At 46.7% G+C, this 24397-nt stretch overlaps 1 protein-coding gene across 1 annotated transcript in view; it reads left to right on the top strand.

Annotated features, from left to right (window-relative positions):
* The window catches only part of B4GALNT3 (beta-1,4-N-acetyl-galactosaminyltransferase 3), a 97270-nt gene that overhangs the window by 58416 nt on the left and 14457 nt on the right, over positions 1-24397 (top strand). Inside the window, exons 2-9 of the mRNA XM_080661751.1 lie at positions 11769-11872; positions 12892-12969; positions 20391-20486; positions 20991-21081; positions 21457-21557; positions 22147-22214; positions 23295-23373; positions 23488-23554. Of these exons, the coding sequence (XP_080517877.1) occupies positions 11769-11872; positions 12892-12969; positions 20391-20486; positions 20991-21081; positions 21457-21557; positions 22147-22214; positions 23295-23373; positions 23488-23554 (684 nt within the window). The remainder of the gene's footprint in view (positions 1-11768; positions 11873-12891; positions 12970-20390; positions 20487-20990; positions 21082-21456; positions 21558-22146; positions 22215-23294; positions 23374-23487; positions 23555-24397) is intronic.

The raw sequence follows: 24397 nt of genomic DNA, 5'->3' as shown, positions 1-24397 counted from the left end.
CCCAGGTAACTTAAACCTCTCTCTGAAGCTGGGATATGTGGAAACTTTGACTAGGACCTCACTATCCTTAGGGAAAGCCCTATTCTGGGCTCACTCAGAAGTTCTGCTTTTCCTCTATACTTATGGGCTGGGATTGCTCCAGCCAATCCAACCCACTGAACACTCCTCCTTCCACCCACTGTCCCCCAGACTCCCTGCATTCTCAGTCGAACATGTGGTTTGCCACCATGTCTCTATTATGAGGATAGCAGTCTGGCCTGGCCCCCCTTGGCCTTCAGCTTCTGCTTTTATCTTTGGAAGAATGGATCGAAGTTAGCAGTTTAAAGGAGAGTGCCCAACCAAAAGAAGAGAAAGCAGAGACTGGAACAGATACTTGTGCACACCCATGTTGATAGCTGCATTATTTACAATAGCCAAAAGGTGAAAACTACCCAAGTGCCCATTGATGGGCGAATGGGTAAACCAAATGTGGTATATCCATACAGTGGCATATGGTTCAGCCTTGAAAAGGAAGGAAATTCTGACAGATGCTACCACATGGATGAAACTTGAGGACATTATGCTGTGACATAAGCCAGACACACAAGGCCAAATATTGTTGTACTTATCTGAGATACCTAGCAGAGACTAATGCATAGAGACAATGTAGAATGGTAGTTGCCAAGGCCTCAGAAGAAGAATGGGCAGTTAGTATTTACTGGGTATAGTTTTAGTTTGTTCTGGAGATAGATTGTGGTGATGGTTGCACAACAATGTAAATATACTTATGCCAATGAGCTGAACACTTAAAAATGGTAAAGATGGCAAATTTTGTTTATTATATTTTAACACATACACATATACACACATTCATTCATCTAGAAATTAAAAAATTTTAAATTGGTTTGAGAGAGAGAGAGAAGAAGGTAGAGGAAGAGAGAGAAAGAGAAACATTGATTTCTTGTTCCCCTTATATATACATTCATTGGTTGATTCTTGTATGTGCCCTGACCAGGGATCAAACTCACAACCTTGGCATATCAGAATGATGCTCTAACCAATTGAGCTACCCAGGCAGGGCTAGAAATTAAATTTTTTAAAAAGAGAACAAGAGTCCTCTAAAGGAAGAGCTTTTCCTTAGAGATTCCTTTGGGTTGTGACTTTGACATGTGTGCCATTGTGAGTGCCCACAGGGTGCTGAAGACAGCCTTCAGCTGGCCAGCTTTTCAGAATATTAGGGCCAGTGTCTGTCGTTCATTCAGTCTCTGGCCAGAAGACACCTAATCAGTTCTATGATGATAGACATGTCAGGCCCCTCCCGGGACCTTCCTTGTCATTCACTCATTTGTTTATTCCACGTGCATCAAGTGCCTGATTTATACAATGGGAGTATAAAATCAGGCCAAGTAATTTAACCCTTTTCTGAAGCTGGGATGTGTTGAAACTGCCCATTTCAATCGACTTTTACAGTGAAAATGTATTAACAAACAAGACCTAGTTCCTGCTAGCACAGTGATAATTTTCAACTTCTTCCTAGTTTGGGGTCAGAGTTCTCCCAGACACCCCCGTCCTACAGCCCACTTAACTCTAGTAGCCACAGATGAGCACTGTGCTATGATGCACTGAGCCTTGAGCCGGGAACCAAAGGCCTAGGCTCTAGCCTGGTCTTATCACTGGCTTCCTTGGATATTGGACGAATCTATTAACTGATCTGTGGGTCTGAGTCCCCATCAGCAGAATGGAAATAACTCATGGTATTGGGATAAAAGTAAGAATGAGTTGCCCTTCCTGAGTCTAGTTCAGTTGGTTGGAACATTGTCTGATATGCCAAGGTTGCAGGTTTGATCCCTGGTCAGGGTACATACAGGAATAGACCAATGAATGCATAAATAAGTGGAACAATAGATCAATGCGCGCTCTCTCACCAATAAAAATAAATAAATAAAAATGAGACCAAGATATGAAAGAGCTCTGATACAAAAACATTAGGTGGATGGATCAGGGTGGGAGGTTTGACTTAGGAATGGGGGCTAACATACAACTTAGGCCTCTGCCCTTGGTGTGGTCTAACCCTTAGGTTCCATTAAAATGGTATTTTGTGGGGAGGGAAAAAGCAGAGTTCCCAAATTCCATGCCTTTCCTGTCCCATTCATCACCTCTCCTTCCTGAGAACAGGTTACAACAATCTCAACTTGGCTTTGGCATGTCACCTTTATCATACCTCACAAATCTAGAGCTAGTAGCCCTTAAGACAGTGGATCTAATTTGTTTTCAAGTCTGATGCAGAAAAGAGAAGGGACTCAATAAGATGCTTAAAAGAGTGCATTGTTCTAAGAGGAGATATCTTGGGGCGAGAGGGCTGGGAGGCTGTGGCTTCTGGCTTCTGGTCCCAAACCTGGCCCTGTTTTGCCTGGAAAACTTGCTTGGCCTCAGGGTTCCTAGTTCTTCCTGATTTCTCTGTTGTTTCTCCAAACAAACAAATGGGTATGTAAGATACTTGTTAATAAATTTTTAAAAAATGAGTTAAGTAAACTGGGTTTGAAAAAAAATCAGCTCTACTATCTAGAGGTAGTGAGGTCTTGGGCAGATACATACTGTCCTAACTGCCTGTCCTCAGTTTTCTGATCTGTGAAATGAGAGTAATATAATACCTACCTAAGGATTGTTAATGAAGATTAAATGTGATAATGCATGTGAGGTGCTTAGCATACTGCTGGCCTGGGCTAATGCACATGGTACTAACCTGTGAGTGGGTTAAGTAGTTAATGTAGGAGGAGGGCTTTGTAAAGTGGTGTTCTCTGTCCAAGACCCTTTGGCATTTTACTGTAGTTACCCACAACTTTCTTTTTTTCTTTTTAAAAAAAATATATTTTATTGATTTTTTACAGAGAGGAAGGGAGAGAGATAGAGAGTTAGAAACATCAATGAGAGAGAAACATCAATCAGCTGCCTCTTGCACACCCCCTACTGGGGATGTGCCCGCAACCAGGGTACATGCCCTTGACTGGAATCGAACCCGGGACCCTTCAGTCCGCAGGCCAACGCTCTATCCACTGAGCCAAACCGGTTAGGGCACCCACAACTTTCATAATTAACATAATTATTATTATTTTTTTAAAATATATATATTTTATTGATATTTTACAGAGAGGAAGGGAGAGGGATAGAGAGCTAGAAACATCGATGAGAGAGAAACATCGATCAGCTGCTTCCTGCACACCTCCCACTGGGGATGTGCCCGCAACCAAGGTACATGCCCTTGACCGGAATCGAACCCGGGACCCTTCAGTCCGCAGGCCGACGCTCTATCCACTGAGCCAAACCGGCTTTGGAAATAATTAACATAATTATTATCAAATATTTCCCACTTCTCTCCTCCTGTCTCAGTAGCTGGCTAGGTGCTGCTCTCTTTTCTCTTTTTCAAAGCCACATTCCCCAAACTTTGTCCTTTTCCCCTTTTGGTCTTTTTTCCAGTCTTCATTTTTCCCACCTTCTAGTTCCTATTCTTTCTATAAGAATGTCCTCCAAGAAATATAATTATGGGAACCACACCTTTCCCTCAAGTTGGGATGGAACCACCTCCACTAGTTGGGAAGGAGAGTTCCTGGGATCTTGGGCCTTCACTGCTCCTTCCTTCCACTTGGAAAGCAGTAGGAGAAAGAGTATTAGCTTTTGACTAGCTACTAGGCTATTGTCCTACTATGGCTCCAACCCCAGTGGTTCTCAACCTTTCTAATGCCACGACCCTTTAATACAGTTCATAACTGTAATTTTGCTACTGTTAATGAATCGTAATGTAAATATCTGTGTTTTCCGATGGTCTTAGGCTCTACAGCCTAAGGGTCGCCTAAGACCATCAGAAAACACAGATATTTACATTACGATTCATTAACAGTAGCAAAATTACAGTTATGAAGTAGCAGCGAAAATAATGTTATGGTTGGGGGTCACCACAACATGAGGAACTGTATTAAAGGGTCGCGGCATTAGAAAGGTTGAGAACCACTGCCTTAGAACTTTCATGGCAATGTCAAATCTTCAGGTGAGTCCTGGTGACATTTCTGCTGAAATACTCTATTGCCATCTTAAAGAGTCAGGGTTTTGCTATATCTATGTTGCTTCTCCTGAATTCTTTGGGACCCTGAAGACCAGCTCCCTTATCCCAGAAAATGTTTGCCGAGCATTTTGCCCGAGGTTCCTATAAGTCTGAAAAATTATCGAGCAATATCACATCATTAGCATCCAGTTAGCCTGCTATCTAATGTGCACCTGGCTGTTACAGAAAGCAGAACTGGCTTCTGTAAGCCTTGCATGTGGGCATGGGTGTGAGTGCCACGGCACACACAGGAGTCCACAGACACATTGGTCCTTTCATTTAACATGATATCTGCCCTAACTGCACCTAGGAATGGATGGAGCTGAACTGCTCTGTTTGTACCTCTCTATCACAGCAGCTGGCAGAGTAGTAAGTATACAGTGGTGGTAAATAGATGCCTGGTGGTTGATTCATTTATTTAATCTTCCCCAACCTATTGATTGCTTACTCTTGATTCCAGGAAGGGAAAAGATTGGCCCACGTCTTTCTCCATGTTCTGAAGCTTGTCTGTGTCCCAGTCTGGAAAGAAGAATGGAAACGACAGGCCTACTGGGTTCCGAAAGATCCTAAAAACACCAGAGTGGTCCTTGCCTAGGTCAGCCAAAGATTAAAGCACCTTTTTAGTGGGCGTGACCCTGTTTTAGAAATCCTGGACCCTGTTACCTCTAGGTTTTTCTGAAACCATCCCATTTCTTTAAGGGTCTTCAGTCAAAATTGCCCTTGGAAAGAACGTGTTTGTGGCTGTACTTGTCCTGTCACTGACTAGTAAACGGGGCCTTAGATGTTGTGGGGTTTTATTTGTCTGTTTTTTGTAGTGGATGATGGTGATGATGACATATCCTGGAGGTGCCTCAGGGCCTGGCCAAACCTTCTGGGGTCTCTACTGATCATATCTATGGCTTAGGGAATGGAAAGTTCCTAGCTGGGTTGTGTACAGACCCTATTTCCCAGAGCAGCTGCAGCAGGCTAGAATGGGCACATGCCTTCTATCTCCTCTCCTTATTTACCCCCTTAAAGTTTTATACATGAATCTAGAAGTTTGGGTGAGCAGGAAACACTGCCAGCAGGGCCGAAACACGAGCATATACCTGGCATAGCTCTCATGTCCCCTGGGCCCCTTTTAGGCAGCATCCATCAGGGCAACAGGTATAGTCCCTGACGTCTTGCTGACAAGCCTCGACCTGCCGGCAGCCACAACCATTATAGCAGCTCAGACGCTGGCTTGGCAGGGAGATGGGGAGCAGCAGCAGCTTGGGGAAGGGGGAAGCTATGGGGAAGAGGTTCATCAGGGGCCACCCATCTCTGTCTACTCATACAAAGAGGAGTTAGGGAGACTCAGAATTCCATCTCTCTCCTGCTCCTCACTCCTCCTCCCTTCAACACCTGTGCTATGAGGGAAAGTGAGATGGAGCTGACCAAACCATTTGGAATCCTCTGGGCCAACCCCTGCCCACAGACACACAGCTGGATTACCTAAGGTTGAGAAGGAAGAGGTAAAGAAACTAGGAAGAGGGGAGCAGGCCTATGCTCAGATGTTTCATGTCCAGTTTTCTAGCTGTTTTGGCATAATTAGGTCTCCATACTCCCTTTAGTTTTTCTTTGGCTTTTCAGAGAGTGTTTGTCAATGGCCAAATTGGAGTAATCTGGTGTGTGTGTGTGTGTGGCAGATATGGGTGGGTGAGTGGGAGGTAATTGCGAAGGGTTGAGAAGGGGCTAGACTGGTGACTGAATGAGTTCCTGACTCAGATAGTAATGGCAATGATGGTACAGGTGGACAACAATCCTCAAGTATATTAAATAGAAGGTAAAGGAATTAAGGTCACAGGCTCTTGTCCTGAGTTCACATGTACTGGCCTCTCTCACTTAGTACCTTCATGACTTTCAGTAAGATTTTAACCTCTAAGCCTTGTTTTCATGAAGGGTTGTTGTATTACATAAAATAATCTATCTTTCATTTAATCCTATCTAATAAAGAGGGGATATGCAAATTGACCATCACACCATCACAAAGATGGTAGCGCCCATAGCCACAAGATGGCGGCATCCAGTCCCCTCAGCCCCACCAGATTCCTCCAGTCCTTTCAGCCCAGCCAGGGGAGGGTGGGAGGGTGGCAGGTGCGCAGTGCAGCCGGACCTGCCCTCAGCCCCCCAGCCATCCAGGGCTGGCCCGAGGCACAGGCAAGCCTCGGATGACGGCTGTCCAGCTGCCCAGGGCCGCCCGAGGCTCAGGTAACCAGGGCCGGCTGAGGCTTGAGCTGCTGGCAGTGGCAGCAGCGGAGGTGTGATGGGGGCGTCGCCCTGCCCTGATCACCAGTTGCTTCCCGCCCCTGAGGGCTCCCGGGCTGTGAGAGGGGGCAGGCTGGGCTGAGGGACCCCCCCCCCTCCAGTGCATGAATTTTCATGCACCAGGCCTCTAGTATTAATATAAGTGTACATATGCCTGACACATAAATGTTAACTGTTAAGGGTACATCAGTAATAATTTCTCTTGCATCCAAGTTCCCTGGGGTGTTATGGGCTGGAAAGGAAAGGTGAAGCCACACAGACATTGGAACTTTGGGTTTGCCTTAGAGACTCCCTCCCAGTCCTGGCTTCCTCCCTGGCTGTCTGTGCCACCTCAGGTTTGTGGTAGGGTACAGGCCCTGGAGTTTTCTTGCCATAGCATCTTTGTTCTGCTGAGGATGTGTAACTAGCCCTCGCTGTCCCTCCTTTTTTTGTCCTAGGACTCAGTGTTGGTTCCTGGCATTTGTGGAACTGTGGTCTGGGTGTCACAGCCTCCTGTTTCCTGGACAACCTCCTTTTCTCTCGAGGGACAAGGGCTCCAACTCTGCTCGGCTCCTCTGGATTTCATCACCTTTTCTCTGTACAGATGCTGGGCCTTTTAGCACATTGTCTACATTCACCTGGATCTTTGTGTCCTTTACACCTGTGGGGCCAGCTCTATGAGGCTCCTCCTTCAACTCTATGTTTCCATGTTCCCACAGCCTCTTTGCAAGAGGGGAAGGAGCCCTGTCCCACAGCTGGAGTTAGAGCTCCAGAAATACAATTTCCATGGCCTCTGCCTCCTGGATGTTACCCCCCCACACACACACACCTTCTGGATATTCCCACCACCACCTCTAATGCTTCTTCTCTTTCAGGCATTACTCTTTACACCCCATCCTAAGTTCCCTGTCTTAGTAAATGGCAACTCCAGCCTTCCAAACTGCCGAGGTCAGAAATCTTTGAATCATTCTCAGTTCCTCTCCCCATATCCAATGCATCAGCAAGCCTGTCAGCTATACTTTCAAAATCCAAAATCTGCCTTAGCATCAAGAGGCTTACCTTCTTCCTGGTATGAATGTCCTGCTTGACCACATGACATATCAACCAGAGAATCAAACCAGAAGTGAAGAGAAATGAATGTAAGTTTCAGATCCCTGGGACTAATAATAAAATGATAACTTGTAGTGTGTTAAGTGTTTTTTATGTTCCAGGCACTAAGTCCTTTACGTGGGTTATCTTACTCTGTGACCTTGGGCTGATGACTTTACCTCTCTGTTTCTTTATCTCTAAAATGGAGATGACAGTGTGAAGCTGTAGTGAAATAATGTATGTGAGAGTGTTTGAAAAAAAGTGCCAATAAATATATGTAGACCCAAAATGATCATCTTCAGGCCTTTGAAGAGTCCATATTACACAGAGGAGGAATGATGGCAAAGTTCCGGCTGATGGTGAATTTGATAGCCCAGTTTTGTGAAGGCAGAATGTGAGGCCCATGGTGCTGCTTTATCTGTCACCTGAGATCGGGGTGTCTGTCTTCTGGCACAAATGTGACACCTGTTGTAGGAGAAATAGGCCTTGGCAGCTGGCACTCTGGGAGGAGAGGTCTGGCCAGGAGCAGGAGGAGTTCACTTACTAGAAGGCAAGTGATGAGCTCAGTAGTTAAATCAGCACATTCTTTAGCTCCATGTTCCCCAAGGGGACTACAATGCCTGGGTATCCACTAGCTGTGTTAATACAGAGGAAAAGGCAGGGGGAAAGGATGCCCAGCCCAGTGCCTCACACTTAATAGGCACTTGGTGAGTATTAAGTATGTGTTGGTGGGACAGCTAGGGGCACAGAGGGGTGTGGGATGGGAGAACAGAAAGCAGTACCCATGAAATACAGGAAGTGTTATCTTGCTCTACCACTGAGTCACTGAGTCACTGCTGGCCCACAGTCCACTTACTTCTCTGGTCAATAAGCACAGAGAGAAAAGAGTGAGAGAGTTACTGGCCATTTGCAGTTTATAGAATTTTTTTTTAGATCTTTTTACTGATTTTTAGAGAGAGAATACGGGAGAGGGAGAGAAACATTGATGTGAGAGTGAAACATCAATTGGCTGCTTCCTGTACACACCCCAACCAGGGATCAAGCCCACAACCCGGGCATCTGCCCTAACCAGAATCAAACTGGCAACCTTTTGGTGTACAGGACAATGCCCAAACAACTGAGCCACTCTGGCCAGAACTGAAGTTTACAGAATTTTAAATGCGCTAGAACTCACATCTTCTGACTCCCAAGTCCAATACCCCAAAGTCAGAAATTGTCAGGGGGAAGGAATGCTTACTGAGTACTTACTGTGTGTGTCAGACACCACACTAGGTCTGACATGCATAATTTAGTCCTCACACTGGTGCTATGAGGCAGGTGTTTTTATCCCGCCATCCAGATGAAGAAACTAAGGCCAAAGTGGTTAAATTACTTGTTCAAGTAGTCACTGTTTCTAAGTGGTGGGTGTACAATTTGACCTTTCTGACTCCAAAGCCTTGCTTGTCTTTCTCCTATATTGTGAAGTTTGCAAAGGGAGTTTCCTACTCCTTCGATTGCTGAAGGCTGGCCTGTGGACTTTGTATGTATTTCAAAGCCATTCAGACTCACCTGTGATCCAGGGGCAGGGCATGGTTAGGATCACCTCCACTCCCCACTGTGAATTTTCCTTGTTCACTGAGAGAGCCACTGCTTACCTTCTTTTAAAGAGAAATAGAGCTGGACAGTAGTTAAAGGTGATAAAGACAGATTTTGTTCAGTACTATCACAGTATGGGAGAGAGACTTTGGTGTAGAACTGAGCTCAATTCTCAATATGGCGAAGACTGGGGATTAATAGTAAAGAAACAGACTGAGTGGGTCAGTGCATGAAAAATTACTAAAAAGAGACATTAAGCGTATGGGGATTCTTGCTAAAAACATTTAACAGGATTCTTCCTAAAAACTGGGTTAGGCAGGCCAAGTACAGGGCCCAAAGATGAGGCCTAGTCTACAAGAGGGCTCAGAGGAGCCTAAGATATGGCCAAGGAGAGAGTCTTTGTCAATGCCCAGTGAATGCCAGGAGAAGACATGCTGAAGACCAAGTGGTAGTTCATTGGCCTTAGGGTAAGTTGTCTCACTTTTGGTGTGACTTTTAAGAGTCAAAAGAATTTGACTGGAATTTAAATCTAATTATGAGAAAGAATGTGCATCTGAGACCTATAACTCCTACTGATAGGGCAAAAAGCATTTTTATTGTTATTTCCTCACAACTTTATCTGAAGTAGATGGTTTTTAGTCATAAGTACAAAGTCAAGGAAGAGATAACCCAGTCGTTCAGAGGCAGAAGCAAGCAGGGCCTGCCCTCTCCCTTCCAAGGGTGACTTTTTCACCCAGCCACCTGAGCTCCCAGCCACTAGCCAGCAGCTCCCAGGGCTTGGGAAGGGATGGGCTCTTACATGAGATGTGGCTGAGTTGGGATGAGCAGATGAACAAACAGCTTTCCCCTGAGCTCATCCAGAAATGCAGGGTGTAAATCTAGGCACATTTGTTATCTTTCTGCCTCACTCCCATATCCTCACCTCACTTCAGTGGCCCCAGAATCCTGCTTCCCCAGAACATCCCCTGCATGAACTAATCTGACCTGCTGTTTCTGACTGCCAGCTGGCCAGCCATAAAAACAGGAGAGACCTTGATAACAGGCAGAGGGATAAATCTGCAGAAGTTCCTATAAACATAACATGAGCAGAGGTTTGATGTCTGTGTAGAAACCCAAAGGCGCAGATCCTCAGCTGAGGCCTCTGCCCTCAGAACTCCTCAAAGTCTGTGCCAAAAAGTCCCACAGGAGTAAATGTAGGCGGAATGAGAAAACTCTGGCTTATGAGACAGAGGCTCTCTGTTCTGATTCTGGCTTTGAAACAACTAACTCTGTGACTTTAAACTCTGAGCTTCTCTTTCCCCATCTGTAAAATGGGAGTAATTAGACCTGGTCTATTTCATAGATTCTCATAAAGCTTGAGTGAGATCATGCCTATGAGGTGCTTAGTAAACACTAAAGGGCCACACAAAACTGTAAGAAAAGCACCTCCACACCCTCATAGTCTATCTCCTCCTAGAGTCAGCTACATAAACACTCATGCAAAACACTGATGTCCACCTTCTGTGGGCCCATATTTGTGGGTTGTGCTCTTTCCTCTGTCTGGTTGACTGTCCATCTCTCTCCTGGTGCCGCAAAGGGGTTCCTGGGACACTTCTGCTTTCGGCCTGCTATTGGCTCCCAGGGATCAAAGATGTTGGTCTAACTCCTGTGTGCTGTATCCACTGTAGTATCATGGTAGTGTCTTGATGGAGTTGTTGGAGGGAAAGCAGCAGCTCATTCAAAATGGGTTCTAGTCTTAGCCTTGTCACTATACACTAAGTGAACCTAGATAAGCCATTTGGCCAGCCAGGGTCCCATTTTCCTCACCTGGAAATGACTACATGATCCTGAAAGCCCCTCCAGCCCTTCATTGTCTATGATTCTGATTATGGCTAACAGTGGTTTGGTTCCACATATTCAAAGTCTAACTTCCATGCCCAAGCCATCTCCTTGACACGAAGTAGGCTCTGACCCCCCAGTGAATAGCAGTGTGACCACTGAATTTTGATTTCTCCCCACCCTCACCCTCAGTACAGCTCCTTGCCTTTTTGCTTGATTATGAATGCAAGCGGTTTCCTGTACCTTCTCACTTTCATCCGAGTTTGGCTTTTAGCCTTCCCAGATGTGTGTAAGCCAACCAGTTCTAGAGCTGCAGGATGCAGGCCTCAGTAGTCACACAGCCCCCAGATCAATCCAGGAATATCTAGGCCTCGAATCTTATAAATTTGTTTGACACACACCAAGTCCCAGGCCCACCCTTTCCTGCCTCCCCCAGCTCTGGATCCATCCAGCAACCCAGTGATTAATGCTGTGCAGTTGTGGGTTGGGGCTACCCAACTAGATACCATGCTATTTCCCTGGGCTTAAAGGAAAAAGACTGAGCTGGAAAGGGAACTCGTGCAGGGAAAAGCTTAGTTCCACTGCTTTTCACAACCATTTCTCCACAGCAGCCTTGGGAGAAATCTGCCTCAAATGGAAACTGGGGAAGAATCAGCCTGTACCAGTTACCAGTGGGAGGACAATACTCCATTTCCACTTGATTTGTGGAAGACAGCAAATCCTAATGGGCTACCAGCTCATTTCCTCTCTCTCTGACCAGCTGACCTTGGCCAACATTGTAATTTTCTCCCAACACCACCATTCACACTTCATACCCACCATATGAAGAGGGTTGAGGAGCAGCAGAAGGAAAGATGATTACCTCTACTATTCCCCCCAAATCTTACAGATTTATGAGGTCTTCAAGTGATGTTGACCTTGTTCCTCTCTTCTTTCCCTTCCACAGGGTATGGCAGCTGGAGAGAACTGGCCAAGGCTCTAGCCAGCAGGAACATTCCAGCTGTGGATCCAAATCTTCAGTTCTACCATCCACAGAGGCGAGGCCTCCAGGTATGTGGCAGGGCCAGCCCATTTTCCCTGCCAGTGAATTAGCATGGGACCTCGGCTGTCCCTGCCCTTATAGCCTTAAGGGAAACCTGCTTTTCTGAGGTAAGAGAGGCAGAGGAGAAAGAGTCCCTGGGATGGCAGCCTAACCTCAGAGGATTTCCTAGCTGGGTGGCTAGAGATGTGCGTCCTGTCCTCAAAGCCTTTATCACATAGTTCAAGATGCCCATGTCTGACCCTCCAGGTATGTGGCTGCCATCTCCAGCAGCAACAGAGGGCTTGAGGCAGGACCAGCATATCCTGCCTTCTGCCAGGCTGAAGACTGGGCTGGTACTTTAGTTATAATTCCAGATCTTTACTTCTAAGAGTCAGAGGTGATGCGATAGACAGACACCCCCTCCCCTGCAAATAGCTGGGGGACAGATTTGTAATGGAGCACTTTTCCTGTAATGTTTCTTGGACCAATAGTCCCTAGTGAGGAAAGAACAGCATTGGTTTTGGGGGTGAAGGGGAGGGAGATTAGGGAAATTGAGATTCAATTTAGCCTAGAGTCCAGTGGTTGAGTCTAGAACAGATATGAATCCTGAAGACTGGACCAGAACCAAACTGAACCTGTGGACTTGCACAGTAGGGAACAGTTGGGATGTCCCCAAATGGCTCCCACTTGTTAGGACAAATGAGTGAGAAATCTGGGCAGAGTCCTGGGGGATACAGAGGAAGGAAGACAAGGTCTTGCCCTCTGGAGAGCCTGATCTAATTAGAAAAAGTTTCTTTCCATATGGGAAGACTAAAAAAATGCAGGAAAGTAAAAGAACCTCGGGAGATACCTTGATGAAACTGGAAGGAGGTATATTCCTGAGGGATATAGTGTGAATGATAAATGGAGTGTCCCTTAAGTGGATAAGCTTCCTGGGGCCAGGGCTGTGTCTCCTGACCTCTACTTCCCCAGGGGCACTTTCAAGGGGCCCCAAATCCTGTTCTCACCCTAATATTCCCACCAAGTTCATTCTTCACTCTTCTGCCAGGACCAAGACTTTGAGCAAGGTGGGAGCAGTAACAGCAGCTACCTGCAGTGGAATAAAGTTGTCCCCTGGCTCTCAGAGGTAAGGGCAGTCCCTGTTTTTTGAGAGGGTTATAGCTTTTACAGATAATTCCGGAGACCACAGAAAAAATGTTTCCAGTGGTTATTGTTAAAATTTTTTACCTAATTTGGGGGGAAAACGGGGTGGGGGGGCGGTTCTAGGCTTATTCGATTTTCTTGCTTTAGAGAAGAACTAACATTTGCTATGAGCCTACCATGTGCCAGGCTTTGTGTATCATCTCGTTTCAGCTTTAATACCCTGTAAAATAGTATCACTATCCTCATTTCATTGGCAAGAAACACAAGGCTCAGGGAAGCCACGATTTCCATGTCCCTGCCAATTCCCCACATTAAAGATAGGCTTTCCAAACTGTCTTTCTTGAACCATTAAGCCCCATAAGATATTCCAGGAAGAAAGGAGTTCATTGTTAAATAAGGTTTAAAAGCTATATATTGCATCCACTTCTTGGAAATACACATTAGCACATGAAAGTTTCTGAGAAGTTCTGCAATAATCTGTTTAACTTGGTTTAGCTCAGCATGTACCAAACTCGCTTGCCTCCTGAATTGCTTTTTCCCACAGAACAGCTATTAATAATCTATGAAACCAGTTTTTTAAGGAACATACACTATGAAAACAGTGTTTTAAGGAATATATGTTGTTTCAGAAAATTTTTACAGGAAGCAGTTAAGCGTGTGAATAAAAAAAGTTGTTATAACCATCATGATACCTTTTATTTATATAGGATTTGAGATTTTTTTCCTTTGGTCAAGAAACTGAAGCTCAGAGAGGTTAATTAACATGCTTAAGATTACCTTGAGTAAATACTTATGCCAAGACTCCATAGTACCATGGTGCTTTGGGGTGAATATTGTAAATTTGGGTTTCATATTTTACAACTTGTCCACATAGATTACTTTTCTGGGCTGGGTGGTACTGGCTAGCCCATTGTCTTTATCACAAATTGATCTCTTCAGCCTGGGTGATTTTATTTCCAATCTACCCATTTGCTGTGGGGCAGGAGTGAAGGAGGCAGTATCATGCTAAATGTGACATTAGGAGTAGGTTATTCATCCCGTGAAACTGACTGTTTAAAGCCCTGAGAGAGGATGGATTACAACACTGGTATACTTACACTAGGTGACATCATCAGGTAATTATGCCCCACCCCAACTACAGATAGTATTTAGAAAAGAAGGTGCCTTAGAGACTATTGGTCCAGTGATCCAGCCTTGTCTCCTTTGAGCACAGTTTGGATTTTTTAAAAATATATATATATTTTTTATTTCAGAGAGGAAGGAAGAGGAAGAGAGAAATAGAAACATAAATGATGAGAGAGGATCATTGAGCCCGCAACCCGGGCATGTGCCCTGACTGGGAATCAAACCATGACCTCCTGGTTCATAGGTCGATGCTCAACCACTGAGCCACCGTGGCCAGGCTGGATTTTTAAAAATATTTTATTCTTTTCAGATGTTTATTGACTACTGTATTTCTTCTCTTTGGATTGCATATTTGTATCTCTTGCCCATTTTTCATTGAGTGATTTTCTGTCCATAAATTAGCAATATAAGTCATAAATTACATAAAGTATTTATAAATTAGTTTACCAATTAGTGATATAAACTACTTGTTCCATGCTATAAATGTTTTGGCAGTTTATTTATAGTGACCAGAATATTTTTCTTTTCTTTTTAGATCATTTTTTTTTCTTTTCTTAAAAACAATTTTACTTTTAATGTCAGATATTTTGTTTGTAATCTATTCTTTTTCTTTATTTATTTTAGAGAAAGAGGAAGGGAGAGGGATAGGGAGATAAACACATCGATGAGAGAGAAACATCAATCAGCTATCTTCTGCACACCCCCTATTGGGGACTGAACCACAACCCAGGCATGATTGAACACATGACTTCTTGGTTCATGGGTTGATGATCAACCATTGAGCCACATGGGCCAGGCTGGATAATTTTTCTTGATGAACTAATTATTTTGAAAAATTATAATTACTCACCAGCTGGTGTGGCTCAGTGGTTGAGGGTCAACCTGTGAACCAGGAGGTCACTGGTCCAATTCTCGGTCAAGGCACATGCCAGAGTTGCAGGCTCAGATCCCCATTGGGAGGTGTGCAAGAGGCAGCCAATCAGTGATTCTCTCTTACTGATGTTTCTATCTCTCTCTTCCTTCCTTTCTGAAATTAATACAGATATATTTTTTTAAAAAGAAAGATTATACCTGCATAACATTCTGCATTTATTCATCATTAACGTTTCTACTTTTTTTTTTTTGCCCATCAAGAATAGAGATATACAGGGTGTCCCCAAAAAATGTATACATGCTTAAACAACTGATAGCTTAATTTTGAAAATGAAATGTATTTTAATAAACACTGCCTTTATAATTATTCAAAGTGTGTGTATACATTTTTTTGGGACACCCTACATATAAAATGACAATAGTGAACAATAATAAATAGTGATTAATATAAAATTAACTTTTTAAAGAATAGTTGATCTTTTAGTAAGAGTATATGGCCTTTTGGTGGTAAATACCTGATTTCCTTTTTTTTTTTTAATACTCACCCAAAGGTATGTTTTTATTGATTTTAGAGAGAGAGGACGTTAGAGAGAGAGAGAGAGAGAACAGTGCTCCAACCAGCTGAGCCACCTGGCCATGGCTGACTTTGTGTTTGTTTGTTTTTTTATAATATGGAAAGTAGCTTACAAAATCCACATTACAGTCTTCAGTGATCTTTGGAGAGTCACTGATCCAATCTTCTTATTTTACTAACAAGGAAAATAAGGGCCTGAAAGGTTAAATTACTAAGATATGAAGGCACATATGTTCCAACTCTCTTCCAGCCCATCAAAGGGACCTTTTTCTTCCCATCCCCTTACCTGTCTCCTTTCTTGACATACAGTTTCAGCAATGAGTGCTCAGGTTAATGATCTGTCATTTATTGAACAAGTACTAGCTGCCAGGAGCTGTTAGGTAATGAGAGGGGTTAACTCACTTACTCACTCACTCAAGGTGGCATAGCTAGTATATAGCCCTGCTCTGGTGGGAGCAAGGAAGAATATAAGAAAGCTGGCAGTCTCTTTGACTGTCTCCCTGCCCCAGACATTGGCCACTTACTCTCTGAGGCCAGGAGTCACTCTTGAAAGCAGAACAGTCTTGGACATTCTACTTGGTGTGTCAGAGAGAGGCCATCAGAATGGATGGCCAGGGAGACTGGCCTTCATGGAGTAACTGCCCTCAAAAATTTATTCCTGTCAACCCAAATCATAAATACTAATTAGGAAACCCACTAATTAAACCTCAATGCCAGTTTATTCATTTACCAGTCAATATATGGGTCCTTTGACTGAAACACTGTCTGCTATTCAAGGTACTCCCTCTGGAAAACCAAGAGAGTTATAAGAAAGAAATTTGGTGAACACAAAATCAGATTAAAGCAAATCCGAATTTTCGTGGGTCATATCTTGTGGGCTTTGGTGAGGCAGCATCTCTTAGGAGAGAGTTGGGATGTAGATTCCTTCTCAGGCTCTCCTTTTTTGGGGTGTGTGGTGGTTTATAGTTTTATTGATATATAATTTATATACCATACTAGAGGCCCGGTGCACAAATTCGTGCACGGGTGGGGTCTGGCTGGCCTGCCCTGATCGGGGCGATCTGGCCATGTGGCCAGGGGGAGGGGCCATGGGCGGTTGGCAGGCCAGCCCTATCCCCTGGTCGAACTCCTGGTTGAATACCTGGTTGAACTCCTGGTCGAGAGGACAATTTGTATATTAGCCTTTTATTATATAGGATAATTCACCCATTTAAAAACACTAATCTACTTCCTGTCTCTCTAGAGTTGCCTGTTCTGGACATTTCATGTAAATGGAATCATATAATATGTGGCTATTTGTACCTGACTTCTTTCATTGAGCATCACGTTTTCAAGGCTCATCATGGTGTAGCATGTATCAGTACTTCCATTTCTTCTTATTGCTGAATAATATTCTATATGTGGATGTACCACATTTTATGAATCCATTCCTTGATACATAGATATTTGGGTTGTTTCTGCTTTTTGGTTATCATGACTAATGCTGCTGTGAATGTTTGCGTACAAGCTTTTGTGTGGATCAGACTTTCCTGTTTTCAGCACCCAGAAACACCATCATCGTACCAAGTGACACAAGTGGCATCTCCATTTGTTTATGAATCATCTGTTCAGATGGGGAATCTTACCTATTAGGATTTCACCAAATGGGCCTTTGGTCCTTTCCTCAAAAACCAGAGCTACCTCTTACTTTCATGGACTTTGGACCTCTTAATTTCAAGGCAGAGCTCCCTCAAAGGACAGGTGTAAACAGGGAATCAAGAGTAGCTTGAGTAGAAACTTGGAACAGGAGTCTGGTATGTAGGAACCAGTGACCTCATTGTCCTGCTGTGTTGGGGTTATGTGGTCCAACCTCTGTGCTTCTCCTGGGCGAGGCCTCATTGCCCCATGAGGTGAGCCAGCAGCCAGCCGTGCTGGTTATGCGAGTGTGAATCTGACTGAACAGCAATGCGGCCAGTGGAAGGCCAGTGAGTGAGGCTCACATCCTGTGATGGGCTTCCAACCTCTCCTGGAGGTAGAGCTGACGTTCCTGCCTTCCTGCCCTCTGCACCCCACACCTCTGCATACCACACCTTTTTATCTTTAACTGGTAGAAAGCAGTCACTCAGTGCTTATGGAATAAATGAGGAAACATGTGGTTCTGGGCTTAACTTCTCCAAAATAATTGAGATATGCAGGGAACACAGAAGAGGAAAAAGGCCTCAGGGAGAAGGATTTGAGAAGAGCCTTGAAGGATGAGCTGGAGTTTGCAGGTCAGGAGGAAAGGAAAGGGCCTTCTAACCAGGAAATAGTATTTGCAAGGCACAGAGAGGTAAAGGAGTTGGCTGTGGGTGGAGTGTGGATGTGTGACAGGGAGTGGTGTGAGGTGAGGCTGGGAAAATAGGTCAGTCATGCCAGGGTGAGGTTTGTTCTGAAGCCTTCTGGAAACATCCAGAGCAGCAATGCTGCAGGCAGGGGGAAGAATTATGGAGGGGAAGAGCTTCGATCAGTTGGAGGCTCTGCTACAGGCCTGGCAAGCCTAGTGAGGCCTGGTAGAGGCAGCATCGTGGGGGTGGAAGACAGTGGACTTTCCTGTGGAAGGACCCATCAGGCTGGCCTCACCCTTTTCCTCCCACACTCCAAGACACCCTCCCCACTTCCACAGGATAATTGCTGTGTGTCCTTAGGGAGTCAGTTTACCTCTGTGGGCATCAATATTCTCACCTCTAAAATGAGAGGGTTCCAACAGATATTTTCTCCACTACTTGTAACTGGGAAGTTCCATATCCTTCATTGGCTGTGGATGTGCTCTGGCGATGGGAGTACCAACGGCCCTTCCCTGGGTCTCAGCCACTGCTACCATAAACAGTGGGAAGTGGGCAAATGGCAGTGCTGATGAGCTGGAGTCCCACCTCCCTGCCAGATACAAAGTCTGCAAAGCTTGGAGGGACACAAATCCTGGTGGGGTTGCAATGCTGAGCCTGCTGGTCCCTAAGAGACTCCCCACCTACAGCCTGAGGGTGGGTGAAGCATGGTTTGAGGGTTCGCTTAATGCTGAGTGAGGCCTAGACCTCCAAGGAGATGGAGGTCCTCTTTCTGCACTCACTCCCGCCCTGCCTGTGGTTTCCTGCAGCACCTCAGGCAAGGCCATGAGAGGGCAGTGGAAGGCAGCGAGCCCTGCTCTTCCCTCCTTCCCTCCTTTCCCTGTCCAGACCCACTGTGGCCTCTGGCCTCCTGGCTGAACACAGAGACTTCTCCAGCGGCATGCCCTGCCTCCGCATCTTGTTGTGGATCTGAGCACACTGCCCTGAAAGTCCTAGGAAGGGGCAGTGAGGAGGCCATTGGCAGAAGACACTGAGTCTTGTAAATGGGACTTAAGGAATTTCTCCAGAAGGAGCACAATGTACCCATTCTTTCCTTCCAAGAAGCCTGAACCTGCCCTTCCCCCACCTACCCAGCCCACATTCTCTCTACCACCCATCCCAGCCCCCCACTCATATTCCCTGGAGTGATGGCTGCTTCCCAAGATCCCACATTCCTAGCGCTGACCAGGCCAGCACACCCAGGAAGTGCCAAGCTGCTGAAGGGATGGGGAATGATGGGCTCTTCTTGGTCGTTTCTGGATCCAGCTGTGAGCTAGTGAGCTGGCGCCTGTGCCCACCCCACCAGCCACATTCCTGTTGAGGAGTTCTCCCCCACCCCCATGTTCTCTCCCCTCCCATCTCTCCCCCCAGATCTCTTGCTGGAGACCTTATATCACTTCCTTCTATCTGGGCTTCCAGTCTGGGGGGCCCTTCCTCGCGTTTTCCTAAGGGCAGCTTAGATTTTGATAACTGATGGGCCACAATGGGGAGGGCAGGGCAGGGCAGGGTCTGTTTGTGTAGAGTAATTGAGGTCCCACCTCCCACAACCTGGAGATTAAACTCTGGGGGAGGGGAGGAGAAAAGAGCTGAGGTGGGGTAATATGAAACCCTTTGTCAGGATAAATTGGGACAGTATCCCCATGCTCCCCCCCCCCCCAGCTCCCCCCGCCTCCAAGCTCCAGGCCTCCACCCACTCTGAGTACTTGATGCTGCCTTAGTTGTTTCATTTGAAGGGGCCTCTGCTCCAGGCCTCCAGGCCCTGTCCTGAGGAGGAGAGAGAGAACGTGTCCTCTGCTCCTGTCTTCCCAGGAGCCTTCCCAGGACTGCCTGGAAGGCCAGGCACCTGGTTCATTATTCAGGTGAGGCCTGGGTGGAGAGAGGCTTTGAGCTCCTGAGAGCGGTGGGAGGCCTGGTCTGCAGATGAGTCCCCAGAAACCTCCCGCAGCACTTGCCCAGCTGCTTCCCCGCACGGGGAGCCCCAAGCGTGGAGACCACTGGGTAGATAAGATTTCACCCGCAGACAGCTGTGGAGCTTTCCTCTCACTGGGCATTAGGGGAAAGGGAGAGGAGGGAGCAAGTCTTCGGCTGAAACCCCAGCTTGGCACTTCCTTCCAGTTCCCTCTGCCATTTCTACCATTCTGTTGTGGCTGTTACTCCCCCGTGCCTGGGGAATGCAAACCAGCCCCCTTCCTGCGTGGAAAGAGCTGGGAGTGTATGTGTGAGTGTGTGTGTGTGTATGTGGGTACACATGTACATTTGCACACATGCATGACAAGAAAAACAGACCCAAGCCTCAGGGCCAGGCCATGAAGATGAAGTTCCTGAAAGAAGCCAAGGGTACTAAGGATGGGAATGGGACTAAAGTGGGTCATGACCTTCAAAAGTGAGAGGAACAGTCATGCTGGGGCTTCAGTGGCCCATGCCTCTTCAAGTCATGGGCCGCAGGGGCAGGTTTGGGTGTGCTCACCCTCACCCGCTTCTCCGCCTGTACAGTTCCGGGGCCGCGCCAACCTGCATGTGTTTGAAGACTGGTGTGGCAGCTCCATCCAGCAGCTCAGGAGAAACCTCCACTTCCCTCTGTACCCCCATGTGAGTACTGCGGGCTCCCCTCTCCTTTCTCTCTCCACACTATCTCCTCTTCCTCTGCCTACTTCTGTCTCTTATTCCCCACAACTCCAACACCATCTTCTGTCTTCCTCATCTTTTTTTTTTTTTTTTCTGGTTCGCTTTCTTTCCTTTATCTTGTGGGCCCTTCTTTCCTCTCTGCACAGTATCTGCCTTGTTCCCGTCCTGGAGATTCCTTCGATGTCTCTGTCATCCTCGCCATCATTTTCGCTTTGGACTCTCATTTTGGCTCATGATCTAGTTTGCCCAGGGCCACTGCATACAGTTGTGCTAGTGGTATACCCTGCAAGGTCACCTGGACAAAGTGGCCTAGTGGGAGTGGAAATCTTGCCTATATTCCATACCAAGCCATGCCCTGGCCCATCCTGTCTCCCTCCCTCCTGGTCTTCCCACCAGGCCTGACTGGACCATTCTCCACTTCTGCTTCCCTCTTCTGGGTAACAGTTTCCCTCCCCTTTCTTGGCATAGATCCGCACAACTCTGAGGAAGCTGGCCGTATCTCCCAAATGGACCAACTATGGCCTCCGCATCTTTGGCTACCTGCACCCCTTCACCGATGGTGAGGCCAGCCCCAACGTCCCACCCTTCCACTTCCTGCTCCGGAGTTCTTTAGGGAGTCCAGAGAACATAAGCCTGTGGCTGCAAAATAAGTCTGCCCTGGGACCCTGTTAGTACATCTTTGAGGAGAAATTGAGTCCAGGTATGGTCTCATCCAGTCCACCCCCACCCGCAGGCTGTTTTCACTCCTTGACTTGCAGAGAATGGAACTAGCTCACCTCTCTGTCTAGTCTTCCCACCTACACAATGTCTCCCAGGATGGAGAAACCCACTCTACACCAAGCCCTCAAGAGAATTTAATTACTACACATAACACAGGCCTTCAGCCCTGACACTGATGTTCTTGCTCTCACCTGGACTCTCCCCCACTGCCTAGGGCCAATCCAGTTTGCCATTGCTGCAGATGACAATGCGGAATTCTGGCTGAGCCAGGACGACCAGGTTTCAGGTCTTCAGCTACTGGCCAGTGTGGGCAAGGTAGGGTCAGCTCAGCCCATTTCCCTTGGGTCCAGGTGCCAGGCATTGAAGGGCCCCAGCCTCCATCAGTAGACTCTCATTACCACTAGTGTCTCTGGTGTGATTGCCAGGAAAAAAGGTGGGAACAAGAAGCATCCTCTCACCCCATCCCATTTTACCCCATCCCATTTTACCCCATCCCATTTTACCCCATCCCATTTTACCCTGTGATAAACGGGGGTGGGGAGGAAGGAGTCAGTCTGAGGCTGGGAAAAGACCCCAGGAAGATTAATCTTTGGGCTGGGCCTGGGCCACATACATCTTTTGGTTCAAGACTCCTTAGCTCAGTGCTAACAACTCACCCAAGGGGATGGAGTGCTACGGCCCTCTGGGAAGGGTTGAGGTGCTTCTTGCATGGGTCACTTGGTCACTCCCTTAACTCCTTTCTGTTTTCTCTCCCATCATCACTCATCATCTTCCTGCCTCTGTTCACCTCTCTCTCTCTCAACTTTTCTCCTCCTCGTTCCTTCCTTTTTCTTCACTCACCACCTCTCATCCTTCATATTTTCTCCTTTCCTCCTTCTTTCACTCTCTCTCCTCACACTTGTAGACTGGGAAGGAGTGGACTGCCCCTGGAGAGTTTGGGAAATTTCGGAGTCAAATTTCCAAGCCAGTGAGGTGAGTGTGGAGTGTCAGGACATGCACAAGAGTGCCAAAGAAACCCCAACTTCCCCCAAGTGCTGAGGCCAAATCCAAGTCATAGAGCCCAGCCATCCTTCAGCCTGCCCCCTCCACTCTCCAGCCATCCTTATTCACAGGGCTCAGAGTTCTGGGCACCCATGCGTTTTGGTAAATGAAGTCTTTGATTTAGAAACCATCTGGCTCATTATCCCTCATTTTACAGATGAAGAAACTGAGGCCCAGAGGGGGCAATGACTTAATGAAGGTCTCCCAGCTATTTGGTAACACTCAGGACTGGAAAACAAAAATAGGTCTCCCTTCTCCCAGTCCTTGCCTTTCACATGTTCTCTGTACCCAAAGATGTCCACAGCCATGCAGCCCGAGCACCTGCTGCTCCGCCTGTGCAATGTAAAGGTCCTAGTTGCAGCGGCTCCTTGCTAGACTGGAGGGAAACAAAGGCCCTTCCCCGCTGATAGTGGCTGGAGTCACTTTAACATGCTGGAAGGGGGACTTAGCCCAACGTCAGAGCACCACCTGGTGGCTGGGACACACACAAGCAAGAACATGCATTGGCTTGATGGTAATAATGACAGTCCAGCTTGCAAAGAGCACTGCTCTGTGCCACCTCTGTGGTGCAATTCAGCACAACAGCTAACGACATGGGCTCTGAAACAAGGCTGCCGGTCCAAATCCCACTCCACCACATTACCTTGGGGCTTTGGAAAACTGCCCAAGATTTCTGTGCCTCAGTGTTCTCATCTACGAGAAGAATTAAGCGACTTAATATATACAAAGCTTTTAGAACAGTGCCTAGCCCACAGTAACAACTCTATAAGGGTTAATTATTATATATTTTTTATTATCCCTATTGTCCTGTGAAGTAAGTACTATTATCATTGCCATCTTCCAGAAGAGAAAACTAAGGTTACACTGTTTGGAAGTGGTGGAGTAGGGACTCTAACCCAGGGGGTTAGATGACAAGGGACTTTGTAGGTGAGCGCTGTGGAAGAGTGGGGCAGAGGGATGACCACAGGGGCTAGAGACAGCCTTCCCTTTCTCTGCTCTCTCCTCTGGCAGCCTGTCAGCCTCCCGCAAGTACTACTTTGAGGTGCTACACAAGCAGAATGATGCGGGCACTGACCACGTGGAAGTCGCAGTGAGTGTTCCTGCCTCTCCTAGCTCAGCTCTTAGCCACTCCTCTCGTCCCTTGGACCCTTTTCGAAATCTAGCATCCGCCAACCTTCCACATCCATCTTTCCTCTTCTTCTAGTGGCGACGGAATGACCCTGGAGCCAAGTTCACCATCATTGACTCCCCTTCCCTGTCCCTCTTCACAAGTGAGTAGGCTCTGCCCCTAGCCTGAGACGGAGGCCAGGGGTGCCCCACGGGAAGCTCAGCCCACCTGGGGAACTGAGCCAGGGGTGGGTGTGGAGGCTAAAGCTCAAGGTGCTTGGAACATGGGTGTGACAGGATAGGAACAGAGCCTAAGATCAGAAGTCCTTAACTCTCAGGGGTCAGGGACCCTTTTGAGAACGCGATGGAAGCTCTGAGCCTTCGTGCACCCACAAACAATATTTTGTGTATAATTTCAAGGGGATCCAGAGATCACGAGGCTCACTCCACATGAAAAATCTGAGTGAAGCTAATCTCCTATGTCACAGATGAGGCAACCATGGTTCTTTCCAAGCTATGGCAGAGCAGAGGAAACTGTTCTCACTGCTTTAAAATTCTCAGTAAATGAACCCTTCCATCGCACTCTTCATTGCTTATGATTTTCTTAGCAAGACTCTCATCTGGAGTCCCACTGGGAAATTGCCACCTGGCAGGTGGGGCTGTGTGGGCCCTGGGTGTAGGAAGAGCAGACAGGGCTCGAACCCTAAAGGAGGAAGGAAGGCAGGTGCTGGGAGGGGACTAGGAGGAGGGGGAGGCGTGCGTGGGAAGGGGGCAGGATGGAGAGAAAAGGGAAGGTCTGGGTTCCCTGGAGAGGGTGGCACTGTGGAATGGTGAGTGGGAGGAGATTGCCGGTGACCAAAGCAAGAGGCCACAAAGTCAAAGCAGAGGGACAGGTTGTGAGTTGCTGAGGTGCTGCGAGAGGAAGAGGAGAGAATTGGAATCCATAGATTCGATGTGAATCAAGAAGAAAGAGACCCTAGCAAAGTTTAGGTAAGAAACTAGTAAGA

Source organism: Plecotus auritus (genome assembly GCF_963455305.1).
Source record: "Plecotus auritus genome assembly, chromosome: 3".
Lineage (NCBI taxonomy): Eukaryota > Metazoa > Chordata > Mammalia > Chiroptera > Vespertilionidae > Plecotus > Plecotus auritus.
This window is presented reverse-complemented; position numbering and strand designations above follow the sequence as displayed.